Genomic DNA, 22,075 nt, shown 5'->3' on the forward strand with positions numbered 1-22,075 from the left:
TTAACTGTTAATGTCAAATATACATAGGTGGAGTAAAGTTGAGAAATGTTCCTACTGAAATGCAGTGGAGTAACATATATTACAAATATTCAACTACCTCAAAATTACTTGGTAAAATGTAGACATTTGTTCACTTTTTAAGAAACTTTATACTTTTATGCAACAAAATTTCAAAGAAAATGCTGTACTTTTTACTTCCCTGCATTAATTGTATCTGACAGCTGTATTTGTCTTCATTGATGGCCCATGCGTTGGTGGCATCACTTGTCGTATTACGTGTTAAAATGCGAGTGTGTAAAGCCATTTCACTATCTAACTGCAGACGAACACAATTTATGTGAATGGCAGGCCTTTTTCACACTTGTGCATGCACATTTAGAAATTGCAACCTAATCTGAGCCATGCAGAGCTCCACTGTCCTACTCTGTATGTAGTATGTACGCGTCATCCTGCGTGACCGCTCATGCTGTGAGAGGGATTGGCATGAATTGCATGTTCGTATTTCACACACTCCAAAGCCGCACAAATCCGAGCCACGGGTGACGGCGCGGAGGTTGCCGCGATCTCATGTTTGAGTTATAGTGTTAGTTATCATTGAAATCAGATTTCCCCCATGTGATCGATGAGTATACACAGAGAGTGGCAGGGATGGATGAGGCGAGGCTGATTATGCATAGCGGGTAGCCATAGATCCGTCGAGCTAATTCATACACCAATGCTTTTCAAAGCCATCAGGAGGCACAGAGGATTGAATCATAATTATTGATATTAACGTAGAGGCAGGAGGCGAAATTGGAGCTAAAAGCACAACTGGGGGTTGAGAGGGAAGCAGAGTCTTGGGTGTTATGGATATGGCAATGCATAATGCTGAGAATACTTACTTATGCTCCATGGGGATTTTCATGGTAATGCCTAGTTCAGGTGACAGCAGCATCACAGTGCTCTCAAAGATGCTCCAAGCTTTGAAAAGATGACTTTCTGCAAGTCCGTACTGCAATTTGCGATACAATGTAGACTTCCTGTTTACCTTGGCTAATACGTTTCAAAAATAACTCGGCTACTAAAAAAAGAAGTAGTTGACCCGCTTAAAGAACTCCCAAGTATGTAACACTGAAATACTTTAGCCTATAAGGCTCTGTAGCTTATGATTATCTTTTCTCTTTCGACAGCTTGGCGAGTCGGAAATGCAGGAGGCTTAGATTCCGAACCTCTCACTGCTTGGTTTATGACTTCTAGTGGTGTTTTCTACATTTTTTTAAATGAACATCAAGACATCTTTTGTCTCTCTTTTATCCTTTAGATGACATCCCTATCAAACAGATATCATAATGGCAATGATCGGATCATTGTTTTTTAGATAGATCTGCAAATTGTGTAAAATGAGAACCATGTCAGAAGCTACTATTGTATTAATGTGAAAGAGTCTTTTAGCTGCGTGGATAATGGGGGAATTTTATTGCGGAGCTGAAAAGGGAGCCGCATTAGCATCTGCAGTCATGTGGGAAATACTACTACTGAAAATGCAAATCTAGTATTGATGGATTCTCCTAAACATAGATCTTATTTGACAGCGAAAGCAAATCCCCTTTCCAAGTCATGCATTTGGATGAGTTCAGTTTAAACTTACGGCCTCTTGTCTGAGAAATTTTAACTACCAGTTCTATGTAAAATATAATATCACTTTTGCTTACACACACATACTCATCTTCCCAGCTGAATTGATTACCATAAATACAAAAAAGAGAACACACAATGTCAAGTGTCAATATTCCATGCTGCTTTTGCTCAGTTATCCACAAGAGCTGAGACGTACTGTAGATTTTCTTTTAGAAAACTTCAGCTTCAGACACAGTTGATGCTTATTTTCATGTTCATTTGCATACAGAACTACAGGGGGAGATACATGAACCTGTTAATTAGTTAACCTGATAATTGGCTCTGGTATGTTAGGACTCAAAGGTGTTAGAAGTCACATCTCAGGTATGTATAAATAGGACAAATGAAAATGGGTGTGATGATTACTAGGTAAAGGTGTGATCAGGTAAATCACCCTGCAAAAGAAACTGATAACAAAGTTATTAACAAAACAGATCTTTTGAATAGCTCTGCACTAAAACAGACTCACTCGGTGGTCGTTCACACTCATTATCTCATTGTAGAGAGACAATAAAGAACTTTTGTTAACACTTTACTTGAAGGTATCTACATAAGAGTGACATGACACTGTCATGAACACATGACACTGTCATGAACACATGAACCCTAACCCTAACCCTAACCATAACTTGTCATGACAAAAAACTAATGACACTTACTAAAAGAGGCATTATGTCATAAACATTGATGACTTGTTTATAATGTTTATGACACATTTATGACACGTTCATGACAGTTTCATGTCACTCTTATGTAGATACCTTTAAGTAAAGTGTAACTGAACTTTTTGATTTGTCTTAAACTTCCTCTATTTTTAAGGCACAAAAACATACATATAAAATCAGTAAATAGCTTTCTATATAATTGTTGTTAATTGTTCATTAGTTGACAGATCTAATTGTTCATTTATTTAACTTGTCATTTGTGTATGATCCTCTCAAAGGCAATTATCAGAAGCAATTATGTCGTTCCACAAAGAGTTTAACAAATCTTTGTCACATCTGACTCGGACATAATTGCTTTCAGGTCTCCTATCTGGCAGAACAAAGCCAACAGCAGTAACACACAACAAGCCAGTTATAATTAGGCCTTAATTAATTTGTGTGTGAATGAACTAACATGATCTCAGTTATCTCATTAGATTGATTCACAAGTGGTTATAAAAAAATAAAGCTTCAAAGAAAAACCTTTATTTTTCTACAAGTATAAAAACTACTTTGTCTGATAGTTCATTTAGATTTTATACAGGTCCATCGTTCATTCACAGCAAAACATAGACAGATATAATATTAGCTTTAATCAATGGACAGTGTACTTAACCCTCTGAGGTCTAAGGGCATTTTCATATATCTTTTTAAATTCAGCTTTTAAGGGTATATGCATATAAACGTGTGTTTCATATCAAAATGTTCACAACAAACTCAGCTTTCTGTACAGTGAGGCCCAAATTTGTTCCAGAGCAATGAATAGAGATAATATGGCCCATAAAGCTGAAAAGTTTGAAATTTCTCAAATCTCTTATGAAAACAAACCTAAAATCAATGGTTTTGGTGAAATACGTTTACAAAAGTCTCAGGTTCACTAAAGTAGCTTAGCATATGACTAAAATAGTAAATAAATGTCTAAAATAACATTTTGTAATATCCCTTTTAGAGTAGGACTATTGTCAAACATGGCTTGGACTTGCTGGTGCATCTTTTGTCCGCAGAGGGTTAAATGTGATTCTACCTCTTTGGCTCCGGATTACCTGCTTTATTTTACTCAGTCACATATAAGCATATCCACAAAGCTAATTGGCTTGCTAGTTAGTGTTAGCATCTTATCTATAATAGAGAGCCGAAGGGAAACTATAAATTCCAGGTGGCACTGAAAGACTACAGCTAATGCAATTCTAACTGCAAATGTTGTAATAGATGTAATTTATGTTAAAGTATGGACAATAAACCACAGGAAGTTGATATTAGATATTTCAGGGGTTTGTCAGGTGGTTGCCAACAGCTACTGTTATTGTAAAATGGGCAATGAACAGACACATTATCACGCAAAATATGAAGATATGTAAAATAAAATGAATTAAACACAAGCTAAAAAGGTTGTAATAGACCAAGAATGAGCACCTGAAAGACACCATTTATGTTCAGTTTTCTCGTGCGTTTTTTTACGACTGATGTCACGTGAATTACTTCCAAGGTTATACACCATCAAAGATCTCTAGCCCTCTAGCCTGATGCAGTTCATTGAACTGTCAAGACAGATGCACATGATTTAAACTCTGAGGGGGTGTGACATCTGAAAGGAAGTAGTTCCCAATCTTGGAAGACTTGTATCCACGTTTACAAACATAATATTCAAATCCTGATCAGGAAAACAACTGTTTTCATCAGAATGGCGATGATTTAGGTTTTCTATTTTAATAATAACCAATAAAACAACAAAATATCATTCATTTGTAAAATGTTTGTCCTTGAATTTACAAAGTCTTTGCACAACTCGTTATGTTAAAGTCTGCATTAATACCTCGGTCTCTCAGATGCATTTAATGAGCCGTTCTTAGGTATGTCCTTTAGTGTAAGCACACACAGGGATCAGAAAACCAGACATAGCTGTACAAAAAAAAACACTGGTGTAAGATTATGCCTTCAAAGTACCAGCTGATATTTTATTGATCCCTGTAGGGTTGGGAATTTTCACATTTTCAACTGTCTTCATGTTGGTCAGGGTCAGCCATAACAGGTCTGTGTTTTATAGAGCTGAGCCCTTGAATCATTCAGATGTTCAGTAACCTGCTTAAGGACACTTCAGCAGGGCAATGACCGAAGCTGAGACCTTGAATCGATAATGTTACCATAGAGCAAAGCCACTTCATGTGTTGTAGGAGCTTAATGCATATGCATATACCAACACAAGTCATGTGCTGTTGCCCAGCTTTGTTGAACCATGTCTAATGATTCTTAATTTTAACACGAATACAATCTCTATTGTAATGTTTTATTGATTGTCTTAACAATTTTACCTCTCAAATAATTAGTTGTTTGTAGTTTTTCTTGTTGTAGTTTCTGCATGTAGCACATGTACCTGAAATGTATGACAATACATCCTTGCATTTTCAACAAATTACAAAGTTTAAACAACAGTTTGCCCAGATGAACACAATAAATACCCTATTTTTGTTGTTTCATTGTTTCCTTAAACCAATAAATATTGATTAAAGTGTAGGAGACGCCTTACATCATCAAAAGATATTTGTAGTCAATTCATGAATGTGACAGTGTAAACTTTAAATGTCTTTCCTGTCATCCAAACTTGCTTATTAGAGCAAATATTAGGTTAAAGAGCGTAAAAGCATAGCAACCATTATGTTAGATCAGTGACTGCATAATGGAAATGAAACATCGATGTCTAATGGTGAAACTAATATGCGATTAACATGTTGTCTCTTTCCCTCACATTGAATATATAATATAATATATAATATAGCTAAGTAATATTAAAAAATATTTCAATTCCAGGTGGGCACTTTTCCTGAAAAAGTGTACCATAAATGGCATATTGTACACAGTACATTTTCCTCTCTGTTGTCTGTGTTTTACCTCCCCCATGACTCTGTGGTTGGGAGAGTCCTCGGTGTCGCCCGTGGAGAGTTTAGCCTGCCGCAGCGTCACCTCCATGACTCATAATTGCAGTGACGCTGGAGTAATTGCTTATGAAGTTATGCGATTGCTCTCCATGATCTCTGGCACGCGACCAAACGTGCCACCCCGAGCTGTCATGGGTTGTTAGAGCATGCTCCAACACAAATACAGTAGTGCTTATCTGGAGAGCCAGACGAAGCTATCAGACCTACAAAGCCAGTTATCATATAATGGGCCAATGATTGTGGTGATTAAAGTGGCTGCTAAAGTGATATCATCCTGGAAATCTTCAGGCAGGAAAATGTTGCATTTTGGTGTATTTTTCACTTGATGAATTGTAGTTTTTTGATGAAATCCTTCATGGGTTTGATTTATAACTAAGGATATTTTTTTTTACAAAGATTACTGGGATTCTTTCTTAATCAGACATAGTTCTTGGTTACATTGGTTGTCTTATGTTGAGTGCTCTGATCATAAACTTTTTTTAAACTTTTTTTAATCAAATGTACATTTCATTTACTTGCTTATGTTCATGATTGATAGTGTCATTAATCTAGTTGAATGTGCTTTGTCCACACATATTACTAAGATAAAGAAATATATCCACAAGTAATTGGGTGTTGTAGTGACCTGCACTCTGTGTGTGTGCGTGTGTGTGTGTGTGTGTGTGTGTGTGTGTGTGTGTGTGTGTGTGTGTGTGTGTGGTCTGCCTCGTCCTTGGTGCCAACCTCAGAGGTGATAAATATCTCCTGTCCCTGCTCGCTCAGCACCAAGGCCAGACTCTGTGAGGCTGTCTTCCACTGATAATGGTTGCTAACGGGTGATAAAGCACAATAATTATGTACCTCAAGCCTCCATTTCCCATGTACCCCAGAGATTTCCTGAGGTATGATGTGGAGGAGTGGTGGAGGGGGGGGGGCTTCCTTAGTGTCCTCTTTTCATTTCTCTTCCAACACATGAACAATCATTCCCTGTTTCTGTCCGCTTTGCCAAATACTTCAATTGCTGACATGCTTCTTGTATTTCCACTTGCTCTGCTGCTGAGGTCCTCACTCTGTTTGGCACCTACACATCCACTGGACTTTTGGTGCCTTTAATTCACTGTAGGTTTTTTTTTTAGTAAACTTTGGTTTATTTATCCATCAATCCTTATTAGATTTTAGACAAAATTTAAAGAAAAGTCCAATAATATAATGAACAATGTTTGGTGATTTTTGTCAGTACAAGCTACACCTTTCACAGCAAGGGAGCTCTGTGTATTTTTCATAGACACTTTAGAGGAGATTGAACTTGCCAGCATTCAGCTATAAAATAATCTTCCCTTGGTCATCCCAATGGAGAAGCAATTTTCTGTACCGAGCGGGGCTTTCTCCTCTCATTTTACCCAAAGGACAACTGTGTTTCAAAAACCAAACCATTCTCCTTGATTGAGTCAATAGTTGTCAAGGACTGGCACAGACAACTCGGAGTGAAAAGTGACTCAGTGCTGCTTTAACAAAAGTTTTTTTTCTCATCTTTTCAAGGTCTGACATAAATAAAACTTTGTGTAGGAGTTGGACTCAGCCACGGATCTTTAAAAGCATCACAATGAAACTATGACATTTACGTGACCTTTAAAAAGTAGGCGAGATGTGAATGTGAACATGTTTTTGTCACTTTATAAACATCACACTGATACCAGATTGGTTCCTTCTACCTCAGCAACACCTTTTTTTCATCCAGTCAAGGCAAATTGAAAAAACCATAAACTGCACACGAGGTGATTATCAAAATTGATTGTGTGAGATGTAGCATCCCTGTTAAAGATAAACGGAAAAAATAAGACCCCAAAATGATGCAAGTTGTTATGGCCGACATTTCAGCAATTATCTATTTACACATCCAGCAGACACAGACCAAAATTAGCATCCATCAGAGTTGTGTTTCCTAAACATCAATATTCTGTATTCACTCTGCTTTTAGCTCTGTTTGGTCTCCACCAACTGCTGAGAAAATATCTAGTTCTGTAGTTGTTCCATTTTCTTTACCAGCTCATTGCTAACTTTGTCTGTCTGCTGTTTGGTTGTGGTCAGGTAACATACTGCGTACTACATACTGCATACTATATACTCAATAATGTATTACATACTGCATACTAAATTAACAATTAGTTATGCCATTACCAGCAGACTGTTAAATACTGCAGTATACTCAGTAGGTGATTTGTACAATTTTAACATGGGGGGGCGGACCCGGTTCGTTTCGTTCACCAGTGACTAGCAATCCACCCCGTGAACTACTCTTTGTAATAACCCCCAGCCCACCCCAGATCCAAGCCAATACTGAACAAGGGCGGAATTTAGAGAAAAAGTTGCAATTACAAACCCATCTGCTACTTAACACACTTAAAACAGTGCCATGGATTTATCAATACACAGCACAGTTAGGATACTGATATTTCAGCCCCATGGTCGAGGCCATAGATTCGAACTTGAAAACCTCAGTCAGATAAAGGATCAATGACTCAGGCCTAACATATTCAACTACCCCTCTGCCCCTGCACTCTCTCTGCTACTAGGAGATGGAGAGAGAGAGAGGGGGGGAGCTGGCAGGTAAACAAGGGGCATGCATTGTTGTCATTTTTCCAACAAGGGGGATGGCATGGCTGTAAAACTAAAACAATTTGCTAAAAGAGGTTAAGAAGCTCTGTAGAGCTTTTTTTGTCTTCACTGTGGTCTTGTAACATGACTAAAAGATGTGGGATACAACTCACGGAGGACACTGAGAGACAGAAGAACACGGCTAACATTTTCAGCATGCTCTCTCACTGTACCCAGTCACAATGTTTTTTTGCTTTACGGTAAGGCTCCCTTGGTGGTCATCCACTAGGTTTTGGGACCGCCTTCCTCCCAGCCCTGGGCAGGAGACTGATGATGATGGTCTGGATGGTTGGCGTGGTCCGTGGGGACCCGCTGGTCGGCAGTCGCAGGAATGCTGAGGACCGATGACAGATGGCAGGGCAGGGACACAGAGTCCTTGAGCTGATCCCGCTGTTTCCTCTCTCTTGCTTTATCACTTTTTTTCTGTTTTCCCTCTGGTCCTCACAACACCCTTTCCCTTTTTCTTTCTCTCTATTTCTCTCAATCTGTCTCTCTTTTTCTAGCTCTCCATCTCATCTTTCTTTATCTGCCAATTTCCTTGTATCTTTTCTCTCTTCCTCATGACTTTTCCCTGATATGGATTTCTCGATTATCTTTCAATCACCATTCCCCTTCAATGCCCTATGGCATTATTCCTCTTTTCTCTTTCCTGAATACCACCTGTTCTCTTTTTTCCTCAGTGCTCTTTTCCATCATTGTAAATGTTATGCTTATTTGTAATTTATGCACGGCCATTTTTTCACTCTCATTCTACAGTAGTTAACCTTATTCCTCTGTCCTTGTTTTTCTCCGTCTTCACTTTCAGCTCTCTATCTCTTTTTATGTCTTTGGGCTCCACAGAGGACTTTTTTCTTGTGGTCTCACCGGTCCGTCAGCATGAAACACGCAACTCATGCACACACACATACACACACAAGTGGAAACACTTGAATACACCTGGAGGACACGCACTCGATTATACTCTCTGCTCTGACAGCGCACAGTGGCTGTGCACACTTACAGTGACACACTTGCACAGAGTTAAGAGCTGTACATTTTGTTCCAATTTTTAAACACCAGAGCCTCATCCACACACACAGAGCACCACAGATACTTCCAGACACTCACCCCTTGTGTTTTCACACGCTCTCAAAATCTAAAGCCAGCATTTTATGTAACTCTGCCCAGTCTAATCCACCACATGACCCGACCATCCATAACTTCCAAAGTGCTCCCTGATCCCTTTTCAGTTTCTACTCTTATTCTAACTAAGCAGAGAAAACATTCTACTACTTTTAAAATTAGCCCTTGGATCTCAGCTGACCCCTTTTAAGCTGTAATGAGTTAGCACGGTTAACTAGCTCTCCCTGCTTGGGGCAGTGCACTAAACATGTTAGGTTTGCACTGTGTGGTAATAGAATGACTTAAAACTAGTTTTAGCCACCCTGGTGATGTGCTTCTGAGGATGGCAATGGATAGATTGGCGTGACATTTTCTACAGACATTCATGATCCACAGAGGATGAAGCCTGCTGAGCCTGACTTTTCACTTTTCATTTCATGTGAGGTTGGAATTTTTTTTACTAGTGAGATGCCTCGGCAACTATTAAATGGATTGCCATGAACTTTGGTGCAGATATTTATGGTGCCCAGAGGATGAATCTTCATGACTTGGTGACTCTCTGACTTTTTTCTCCAGCACCACCAGCAGGTTGACATATACAGTTCAGAGTGAAATGTCTCGACATCTGTTAGATGGATTACCATGCGATTTAATGCAGATATTGTCTTTGTGAGTTTTTGTGATATTCTCAACTTGTATCCCCATCAACCTATACTTTGCAGCACATCTATTTAAAAGTTAGGTTTTCTTTACAATGAGCATTACGGCATCACAGAGCTGCTAGCATGACTGTAGACTCTTTTTCTTGAGTCACGTGAAAGACAAGCAAGTAAAAAAGTAATATTGATCCCTTTCCAGTTGATGTCCTAACTAGTTTTGATCTGGTGTTCACAGACATCTGATGTTCAATCAGTCTCTTCTTTAGGGTCCTTGCCATTTATTGTTCCATTCCGCCATTGCATGTCATTCAGCACAGCAATCTTCCTATACAGTACCAGCACATACTGTAACTTAAAGTGTTGAATGGTTCTGGTTGATGGGTTTAGATTTAGATTAGATCATATTTGTCATAGAAGAGATTTTAGAACTCCAGTTAAAACCTTTATTTGCAGTTGCCTTTTTCTACCATTTTAAGTAATCAACAAGTTGCCTTGAATCGCTCTGATCGTACTGAGGGATGACTTATTCATTGTGCTTTCTAATTAAGTACTTTAGACCATGTTTCCATGTTTTTAACTGCAGCTAAGGCTCTCAGCTCTTCCTCTGGAGCGTTCTCGTTTTGCTTACCGTTCCCAGACTCCACAGCTGGCAGCGTTTGATGACACCAAGGCTTTTGGGAACGACAACTGTCTCACGCTTCTACACAGCAACTTTGTCACAATCAGACAAGCTAATTAGCCCTGAGCATCGAGATTAGTCATGTGGAAGCTTGGCAGAGGCACTTCAACATGTGAAACACAAGAGATAAAATGGCATCAGTTGCAAAGAAGTCAAAAACATAGGCAGTAGGCCCCAAAAAAAGAGGTTCATCTGTCTGATATGACAGCTAATATATACTGAAAAATACTTCTTTTGGAGAAAGAATAGAGAGAATAATTGTAACTAAACAAGATTAAACAGATTGTCAGATTGAGTTAATCATGTGTTAAAAATGCTACATTACTGTATATCCATATTGTAACCTAATTTTATACACTTTACTAGCAATAATTTACATTTTAGTAGCGATCACTTCTAATGAGAATGGGAAAATAGATCATCTTATATCTTGTTTGAGCTTGGACTTTATGAGATATATCTTGGTACTTTCTTGTCATGCCATGTGATTTTAATTTTAATTTTCAGACGCTAAAGTTTAACAAGTTTAATTTTCAAAAAATTCTCTGTTCAACATGACCATAGAAGAATCTAATATCCCTGAAGTGAGAAGGGATTTTCTGCAACAGAGTCAGCTTTCTATCCATCTATCCATCCATCTTCATCCGCTTATCCGGGGTCGGGTCGCGGGGGTAGCAGCTCCAGCAGGGGACCCCAAACTTCCCTTTCCCGGGCCACATTAACCAGCTCTGACTGGGGGATCCCGAGGCGTTCCCAGGCCAGGTTGGAGATATAATCCCTCCACCTAGTCCTGGGTCTCGGATGCCCGAACCACCTCAACTGGCTCCTTTCGACGCAAAGGAGCAGCGGCTCTACTCCGAGCTCCTCACGGATAACTGAGCTTCTCACCCTATCTCTAAGGGAGATGCCAGCTACCCTCCTGAGGAAACCCATTTTGGCCGCTTGTACCCTGGAACCTTGTTCTTTCGGTCATGACCCAGCCTTCATGACCATAGGTGAGGGTAGGAACAAAAACTGACCGGTAGATTGAGAGCTTTGCCTTCTGGCTCAGCTCTCTTTTCGTCACAACGGTGCGATAAATTGAATGTAATACCGCACCTGCTGTGCCGATTCTCCGACCAATCTCCCGCTCCATTGTCCCCTCACTCGCGAACAAGACCCCAAGGTACTTGAACTCCTTCACTTGGGGTAAGGACTCATTCCCTACCTGGAGAAGGCACTCCATCGGTTTCCTGCTGAGAACCATGGCCTCCGATTTAGAGGTGCTGATCCTCATCCCAGCTGCTTCACACTCGGCTGCGAACCGATCCAGTGAGTGCTGAAGGTCACAGGTCGATGATGCCATCAGGACCACATCATCTGCAAAAAGCAGCGATGAGATCCCCAGCCCACCAAACTGCAACCCCTCTCTACCCCGACTACGCCTCGATATCCTGTCCATAAATACTACAAAAAGGATTGGTGACAAAGCGCAGCCCTGGCGGAGCCCAACTCTCACCTGAAACGAGTCCGACTTACTGCCGAGAACCCGGACACAGCTCTTGCTTTGGTCGTACAGAGATTGGATGGCCCTGAGAAGGGACCCCCTCACCCTGTACTCCCGCAGCACCTCCCACAGTATCTCCCGGGGCACCCGGTCATATGCCTTCTCCAGATCCACAAAACACATGTAGACTGGTTGGGCTATTTATACAAGAGTTGGGAAATCTCCTCAAGCTACCAGCAACAAATCAGACGGAAAGTTTGCAAGCCCATATAGCAGTTTGGTTTGGCCTGTGGGGCAAAGCAGACGGAAATATTCTCTAAGACTAGATCTTATGAGTGTTACTGCAAGAAAGTAACTCTACAAGGTTCTGCTGTATGAACTGACAAAACAAAATGTTTTCTGTGAAGGACCGTCTCCCTTTCTGTCTCTCTCTGTGGATGTTGTTTTCGTGTTGCACAAGAGTGAATGGCAGCAAATGGCTTTATATGCTTTGTTATGGCTTGATACCTGACAGCTCGAACAGTGCTGACCATGTGCACACACCAGCAGAAGTTTTTAATTTTCACTGCCAACTATAAATAAATCTTTTTTTCTGCAACTTCTGCGCATGGTTGATACAGTATGGTTAACATTAGGGAGTGGTTGTGGTTGTGGCACATTGTGTAAGGTTAAGGTTAGGCAATTATAAAACAGATCGAGAACTCTGGTCTTCGCCACAACCTTCTCACCCTTACTCTCTACATCCCTACATAAAAGGACATAGGGTACTTGTTTCCGGATTGGCATTGGACATTGCAGGTCCTAGGGATACTGGGGTAGTAGGACAAAACACACCGGCTGTGTGATGACATGTGAAGCATGTCATTTGATGCCCGCAGCACACGCCAGATGCTCCACACAGACAGAAGAAGAAGTCGAGATACAGCATGTTGTCAGTGCCTGAGACAGCTTTGCCAGTGCCTGCAGGCGTCTTCGTCAAGAAGAGGACTTAATCAAAATTACTTTTCTTTTTTGCATCTTTCTAGACTGTCTTTTGCCATCATCAGAAAAAGAACCATTACATTTACACTTAAAATATGAACTGATGCTCCGATCCAGAGCAAGTTAACAGTCAGAGCAATGGTGGGAAATGCCTAATTTCCAAAATAATTAGCAGTTAGAAGTGATGAAATAAGGAAACAAACAAAAGTCAAAGCTACAATACAAGTCCAAATTGTAATAAACAGAAGATAATTATAAATGTATATTTGCTTGGTCTCTTGTTTAGCCTATCTAACACATACGATGGGATTAGTAGCAGAGTGACCTCCAGTGTTGGTTTATTATGGTTCTTTCAACAGCACTCAAAGCCTTTTGTTCTCAGGGCTTGACCCTTAGTCTAAGTGGACACGTTGCATGAGGCTGAAATTCCTATTGGAGATAGCAAAGGACAAAGTGAGCAGCACAAAGGCAATAAGGAGAATTGCTAATAATTTATTGCAGTGTCTTTTATCTCAGACTCTTGTTCATGGCACTCACCTCTTGTTCCATCTGTTCACACTTGACACAAAGACACTTTTGTCTTTGGTTCACTCAAGGGAAGATTGTGGTGCTCTTTCACTGGCCTGACATGGATTGAAATACAAAGCAATGTCTATTGAATTATTCAAATGTTAGATGTATCACTGTGCACACAAAATGCTTAGCAACAGCCGATAACTGGAATCTATTTTGTGCAATTACTGTGAATTACCGGTTTAAAGATTTTTGCCTGACAATTTGTATTATTTCTCACTTTACTCTCTCTCTCTCTCTCTCTCTCTCTCTCTCTCTCTCTCTCTCTCTCTCTCTCTCTCTACCAACAACAACAGGGGCCACCAAAGACATGGGCAAGATGCTTGGTGGGGAGGAGGAGAAGGATCCCGATGCTTCAAAAAAAGAGGAAGAAAGGCAAGAGGCACTGAGGCAACAGGAGGAGGAGAGGAAGGCCAAATATGCAAAAATGGAGGCAGAGAGAGAAAACCTTCGACAGGGCATTAGAGATAAGGTAAAAAATACTCCAATACAGATAATAAAGGTTCTTGTTTGCTTGTGGAATCATTGGACAGCATCTGAATCCTGCTTTCCGAAACTGACAAACAGATAAACATGCCTACTTTAAGTTGCGATTGGCCAGCTGTGAAAGTAAGCAGGATTTGAACGTCTCTTTCAAGCCCTCTTTTAATTCTTTGCACAACTAAGTCTGTCACTTTTCGCGTGAAAAAAAAGATTAAAACACAATTATCACACACGATTATAACACCATGAATGCATTTGTGGAGAGACTTTCTGAAAGTGTGCACCGTTATCTCCATTTGTATGATTGATTGCGTTACTTTATTAGTGTGATGCATACTGAACCCTTAATGTTGCTTGGATTAATATGTGTATATTAACTTTCTGCAAAACATTCATTTTATTTAAAAATGTCCCTACAATATCCGACTAAAGCGTGATTGAAGGATGAGTTCATCTACATTACAGGAAGACATGTTTGGCAGACATGTTGTTTGCAGATATGTTGAATTTTTACCCCTAAGATTTCTGCCAGCCCCATAATACAATGGCGGTTAATTAAATTCCACTTTTATTTTAAAGACTCAACAGCAGCGTGTCTTTGCAGAGACAATGTTTACAGTTAACCTGGATAATCTAAAGCAATTGTGTGTACTGTGAGGAGCATCGCATATGTTGCAGACTGGTCAGGTTCGTGAACACAAGTGTGCTGTATGTGGTTCCGTTAACACGAACAGGGTTCTTTGGTGATGAAAATCAGTTTTAAAAGCTTCAAACTGACTTTTTTATCTTACTGATCCCTTTTTTGTCTTTGCAAGATTATCTTGTCTTTGATAAATTCATGCGTACTATTTAATTCATCTGTTGTAAAATGTTAATTAATGGCATTATCATCAAAGTGTCGTCAAATGTTCTTCTTGACATTGCTAATATTTCATTGAATATTTGACTAGAACACTCTTTGAGAGCTTTCAAGCTGGGTTTAAAACTGTTCCATGTGTAGCCCTTGTGAAGCTATCTTTGGAATGCAGAACTGATCATCAAATTGATGCCCAGTGGACCTTTAGTTTAGTTTTAGAAAGAATAGAGATGAGGGAGACGGAGCGATGTGACAGCATATCTTTGGAAAGTGTTTGATTATTGCGAGTGGTGAGGGGCTGACTAAGCACGACTGTCTTCTCTTTCAACTGATGCAGGCTTTTGTAATTTTGTAACAAGTCTGAGGGTGAGAGAGTGACCGACTAAGACAGATTGCGAGAGAACAAAACCGAGCGTCATAGAGGGAAAGTAGAAAACAAACAAGAGAGCAGAGGGAGATATAGAGGAGATATCCAGCAACCAATCACACCCATGTTTTTACTGTCATAAAGTCTGGAAGAGACATTTCTTAGGTAAATCTAGTGCAAAGGTACCTAGTTTTGAATGAACATGTTGTTTTCACAGAAGTTATTCTAAAGATGGATAAATGATACTCGTCTCCATCCATGTTGGAATACCTCCCCATCTTCACTGTCAAATAATGAAGTCAATAATTTACATACATATTATAAATGTTTCCTACATAAAAGATAAAAGCATTCATGTCATGTGAATTAGTTTAATGGTCTGCTGTTATTGTAGCCATAAGCATGCCAAGAGTAAAAAGATAAAGATGAAGAGTCCAAGTATTAGATATAAACTCTACTGTCTTTCACTGATAGTTTTATTTGCTGCAGCTTCCTGCTGATTGAATGTTGACCCTTTAGTTTTATAGCAGGAACTGGTTTGGCATTTATTGCTGCCATTATTGTTGAGAAAAAAGATTTGCGCTTTAAGACCGGGGATCACAAAGCTGCGTCTTATTAGCTGACAGGCGATGAAGAACTTAAAGGAGATGGTGCCCAAATGGTCTCACTGGCTGCAGAAGGAATCCTTCAAATTCAGTGTGTATATGTATATATATATATATCTCTATCTCTATCTATCCCAGAAGTGAAGCTGTCAAACAACCAGCCAGATGCTATTATTGCTATTATGCTATTATTAAGTGTGTGCTAGCCTTGAAAGTCCATTACAAACATTCTTCTATTTAGTTGTTATTCTTTTACAAATGATTTTCCAGACTTTAGCCCATCACTTACACATTAAATAATGTCTCCTATTTTCCTTGAAAGCTTTTGTTTTAAAAGCAGATATTATTGAGCTGGATGCAAACTTTAAAAACAATGGCAAACAAATTTGAATAATGGCAAACACAATATTTAAAAACCTGAGTGTGTGCATACTTTTTCCTCAACAACCCCATTGCTTCACTTTACTCTAAAAAGACACACACAGATGCTTATACTGCCCCCGCCTCGAAAACATCTTCTCAGCGGAAATGGACACTAGTAGTCTTCCTTTAAAAAATTTATTGCTGCAGAATCACATTCACGTGCACCTGGGAGTGCAGCAGAGAGGTCATGGAGGAGTCCAACTCATTTTCCACATCTCTGCCTCAAGATCAACCATCACTCAGCCTGTTGACCTTCCTGTGCTCTGCAGTCCACCTGTAGTCATTTTACTCAAACTATACTTTAGCTAACAGTGAATCCAGATCCAGAACATTTTCATCAAAACAAATGCAAACAAAATAATGATACTGAAATGATCTTGAAATTAGAACTAATATCATCCACTCCCCATCTGTTCATATTAATAAAAGATTCAAGTTCAATTAAGGAAGCAGTGTTTAAGCTAACATGGATCATTAGTGGTACATTGTCTTAGCCTGTCCAGACCTGTTTCATGTTGTCATTGTGCAAAAATCTTCTCCAAAATATCAGCAGGCAAGGGATTCTTTGGTGTATAAATGGCATTACATGATGTAGTTGAAATTGAAAGTTTATTCTTGAACTTGGAAGCATCCGTCCATCCATTATCTGTAACCGATTATCCTATTCAGGGTGGGGGGGGAGCATATTGTAGCTGACACTGGGCGAGAGGTGGGGTACACCCTGGACAGATTGCCAGTTCATCACAGGGCTGACACATAGAAACAGACTACTATTCATGCTCAATTACTACGGCAATTTAGAGTCAATAATTAACCTAAAGGAAATCTTAGAACCCGGGGAATAACCCATGCAAACACGGGGAGAAATGCAAATTCCACACAGAAGAAGGGCCCAAGCTGGCCAGCAGGTTTGAACCTGGAACCCTCTCGCCCCAACTTGAAAGTAGCAGTTGACAAAACAATCTCAACCACAAGTTCCATTTAGTAGCTTTTCCAGACTTTTGGATCATTTCACATGGGCTTCCTCAGCAGATGTAATTTGTCCAGTTGTTATTGTATTTTTTTGTATTGTGTTTCTACATTTGATGAGTATTACAGAGAGATGACTCAAATTGCACAAGACAGCTATAAGCAAGGCGCTGGTGAACATATTTCCCAGCTGTTGTTGTGCTTTGTTTAAATTGCAATTTTGTGCTCTTTCTCCTCTAAACACAGTCGTGATTTAATTGAAGTCTGTTGTGGCTCAGGGCTTTGTACGCGAATCGTAAGCATTGTGCATCACTCCGCTTATGTGCCTCTGCCTGTAATTGGTACATAAAATATCCCAAAAGGTCAAATTAGACCATGTGCACGCCCAAACCCAGAAGCACAAGCACGAAAACAACATTTATCTTCAGCTCCAAGCCTGCATCTAATTCAAGAAATCGATAGTAACTGCTGTTCATGCAGGACGCAAAAAAGCTGCAGTACATTGTGCTTAAACTTAATGAGGAAGCAGCCTGAAGCTAATTCATGCAAATGAAGAAATGTAAATTACTTCGCAAGAGTACCAATCATTTTCAACCAATTTACCTCAATTGCATAAAATGATCATTTCACGCCTCACGCACCTCTACTTTTTAAATAAAGTAAAAATTGCCACATTTTGAAGTCAGTCACAGTATTCTCAGCAGTGAATGAGCACCAGGCTTCTTTCTTCCTTTTTGAAGTCAGGGGAAAAGCTGTTCCAACCTTTATTCTAAACATAGAAATCATTGGATCATAGGAACACGTTCGTCATAGATTTAACAGTAACACTTTACTTGAAGGTATCAACATAATCGGGACATGACACTGTCATAACTATGACATGACACTGTCATGAACATGTCATAAACATTATAAACAAGTCATAAACGTTTATGACTTCTGTCATTAAGTGTAATTCTGTTCTTTCGAGTGTCCTTATTAAGACAACTTGACATTAAACAGGATGACATTATGTCAAGTTGTTTACATTACAAAGACATCCCAAACTAGTTTAATCTCAACTTGTCATGACCAAGACAACTTCTGGTAATGTCACTTTGATTAATGTCAAGTTGTCATAATCAAGACAACCCAAACAATGTCAACTTGTCATGACAAAAACCGAATGACACTTAATGACAGAAGTCATGAACATTTATGACTTGTTTATAACGTTTTGACACGTTCATGACAGTGTCATGTCATAGTTATGTCAATACCTTCAAGTATAGTGTTACCGATTTAACCATTTATTGCAACAAATGGAAATGAAGTTATGCTTGGCACTGATGGCTCCACTCTTGATAATGTTGTAACGTGTTTGGTTAAATATGAGTAAAAAAAAAAACTATGTAAAAGTTGCACTTTCACAGTAGGAACAAAACCAGAGCCCATTACTGGACACGATATACTGTAGGTAGGGACGGTGCAAAAGTGCTGAAAGAAATAGTTTAACATTTTGGAAATTAAACTTATTTGCTTTCTTGCTGAGAGTTTAACGATACATTTGATAAAGCTCTCATGTGTGTGCGCTAATTATGCAGCAGGAGCCAAGAGGCAATTAGCCTAGCTTAGCTTACAGACTAAAAAGTAGGGGGAACAGTTAGCCTTCCCTAAAAGACTGTGGTTTAATGGAAAGTTATGGGACTTCCTGGAGTTTCCCCCTGCTTTCAGTCGATGTGCTAAGCTAAACTAATTACCTCTCAGTTCTAGTTTCATAGGGAGTGGACAGAAATGAAAGTGGTCTCAATCAAAATCAAATCTAAATCTTTGCAAGAAAGGACGTGAGCGTCTTTCCTAAATTGTCAAACCACTCCTAGAAGTTGTTTAAAAAAAGGTTTAACTTCAAACCAGTGACCCCTCGAGAAATAAATCTGAACGTGGCTTAGTATGTTTTCTTTTTGTCTGTCCTGTGTAGTATGGCATCAAGAAGAAGGAGGAGAAGGAAGCCGAGGCAGCGGCTGCTATGGAGCAGGCCTCCGAGGGCAGCCTCACCCGTCCCAAGAAGGCGGTTCCCACCGGCTGCGGCGACGAGGAGGAAGAGGAGAGCATCGTGGATACGGTCATGAAATTCATCCCGACCCCGCTCATGGATATGTTCAATAAAAAGTAACAGTGTTGGGTGAAATGTGGTTAACTTTGTTAATCTACTTTCATAACGTTCGTAACGTTCATCAAACCAAGACTACTGCCGTATACCACCCTGCCCCACCTAAACCTGCAGTCACACTTTTCTCCACCCTCCAGCCCCTTTAACCCAACTTCTAAGTTTCCTGGGATGGAGCAACTTGGCATGACTTTGTCCTTGATTTAAAATAGCTGATCTCTGATGGTGATATATACTTTTTAATCTCTCATACAGAGCATCTTTCTTGATAACCCTATTCTAAGAGTATGTAACACCAACACAGATCTAATGTCTTTACATCAAGGCAAATCTTATGCCACGTTTTTTTAAATGTCAGGCACTTAGAATGAAATCAGATATCACCCATCATTCACCCTTTTTGTTTGTAAATAGCCTCTAGTTATGAAAAAAGAGAGAATTATATATGAGTGAAATATGACATATAACAAGATGACTAAGAGTATAAGCCATATTTTTAACTTTTAGGAAATTATCCAAATCATATCAAAATTTGATTGAATTTTCCTGTTCTGTTCTTGCTAATATTTGATACATACAGTGTATATAAATCCATTTTTATTAGTTTTCCGTTGTGAGGATTCACCCTGTAAACTGTCCCCTTTATGTTCCCTTTGGTTTATTGTGAACATGTAATATGAGTACTGGTAGAGTCAAAACATCACCTGTAAAACCAGAAAGTGATGGAATTCATTTAAAATGAGACAATTTTGTTTTGTTCACTTTTTTTTTCAAGCATGCAGTTAACTTTTGGGGAGTGAAGTACACGTTTGGATACAATTGCATTTGTTATGATAAAGCGAAATACATTAATATATGAGGCAATAACTGGTTTTCCATTTTTATTTAATTGACATCTCGTCCACCAGTAGGAGATCATTGACTTTGTGTCTGAGATGTTCTTCCATGGGGAAAACTATGACTGTTCTCCATACATGACGTCCGTCTCAAAAGCAGTTAGGTGACATTCTTAAATTAAATTCACTTGCTGTACATGTTTGTGTTTGAACACTTTTTTGATGTCCTGTAGCAGGTGTCACTCGCTCTGCTTCTGCAGTAGCATGTGTAAGGCTTAGACCAGGCTACTTAATTTGGATTTTTGTTGACATTTCCATCAATTTTTTTGTAAGAAAAAAAAAGAAAATAAGAAACTTCACAAACACAACCATGTTGTGAACACACTATATGTGAACAGACAGTGACAATAGTGCAATATATTGTTAAAGATGAAGTTGTCCTGTGTCCGTTGGTTAAACCCAAATCAGCAATAACAGACAATCTTCAGTGTTGTGTGTTTAAACGTTCTCCTTAATGTGTTAGTCGACATTAAATGCACAGATGTGTCAGCATAGTGACAGTAAAGCCTTTGTATAGGTCAGACATACTTGATTATAAAAGAGAACGGGGGGGGGGGGGGGGGGATTTGTTTTGTGTAGTAAAAAAATTTCAGTCATGTGTTACAGAATTTGAGCACAAGCAGGATTTGTGTTCGAAATCATAAGCCAAACGGCAAATCAAACTGTTTTCAAAGGCATACATTAACAGTACATGCTAATAAGAAATTAGATGAAAAACATGAAAGCTCCATGACCGTACAAGAGAAAATGTTTACCTGCTCAGTAGAGTCCAATCTGTCCTGCTTGTAAATGTAATGGGACAAATTTAAAGGGGGTTCATATTAGGATGAAATCTAAGGTTTCTCCATATGTCTTGTTTTATGTCCTTCATTCCACAGTGTCTTGTTAGAACATTCCAGATATTTCAGACATTCCACCAGACTTGTGCTGGTAAAACACAAACGTGGATATTTACAGCCGGCCTCAGTCGATGCCTTTGTTATCCTACAAGTATCATGATGAAACTTAAATTTGATGTTGCTATAGCCTGAATAGTCACTAGAAGGAATCAAATATACATGTGAGGAATAATGACTTGACCAACTAAATGCAGAGTTATTTATAGCTGCCGTGTACAGAAAAGAAAATCCCACACAAAGTTTAAGGGAAAGCATAAATGTGCTATTAGCAGAGATCAGTTCAAACTTGTGATACAATTTTGTTAGAAAATGTTTTTGTGATTCACATGAGCACTGTAGCTTTAAGCGATATCAAGTTTTTTTCTTTTTTGCCACATTGCCACTGTTTTTATTGAGCTAGCGTAACATGAAATACCATTCATTCTGAATGTGTGCATTCCTGTGGCATAGATGTGGGAAATCCTGCGCTTTGTGAGCTCTGTAATCATGTTGAATATATATATATATATATATATATATATATATATATATATATATATATATAAAATAAACATCCTAGGGCACAGTGAGGTCACCTGTAGAGCACATTTATTGAACTTCTTGTGATTTTATTGTTCTAGTAAACTGCCTTTGCCAGCCTCCGTTCAACGTGTTAGCATATAGTTGGCAACCATAGTTGTTTGCATTTATGGAACCGAGCATCAACAACACATGAATCCATAATCAGAGTAGTTATCCAATCAAACCAAAGAATAGTGCTGGTAGTTGTAGGCTCAGTCAAGAGGTTTCATTGTATTTATTTACAGCATCTTATTTATTCTGAAATTCTCAGGTATTTTAGCTTTAAGTTTGAATAGAAGTTTAAACCATAGCCTTCTCTTAGCATTATTAGCCCTGAACTTAACAAGCATACAGTACACCAACTTTTATTCATAAATGACATATCTCTTCTTTGGCCCAAGAATATTCCAGAAAGCTATGATTACTGCCCAGTCAACCCAAGTAGAGGACATTCCCAGCGATGA

General features: G+C 39.1%; 1 protein-coding gene across 1 annotated transcript in view; it reads left to right on the top strand.

Moving 5' to 3' along the window:
- Positions 1 to 20,287, top strand: part of cplx1 (complexin 1) — a 56,968-nt gene extending 36,681 nt beyond the window's left edge. Inside the window, exons 3-4 of the mRNA XM_078261310.1 lie at positions 13,703 to 13,878; positions 19,067 to 20,287. Of these exons, the coding sequence (XP_078117436.1) occupies positions 13,703 to 13,878; positions 19,067 to 19,261 (371 nt within the window). The 3' untranslated portion in view covers positions 19,262 to 20,287. The remainder of the gene's footprint in view (positions 1 to 13,702; positions 13,879 to 19,066) is intronic.
- The last annotated feature ends 1,788 nt before the right edge of the window (positions 20,288 to 22,075 follow it).

Source organism: Sander vitreus, chromosome 10 (genome assembly GCF_031162955.1).
Source record: "Sander vitreus isolate 19-12246 chromosome 10, sanVit1, whole genome shotgun sequence".
NCBI classification, from domain to species: domain Eukaryota; kingdom Metazoa; phylum Chordata; class Actinopteri; order Perciformes; family Percidae; genus Sander; species Sander vitreus.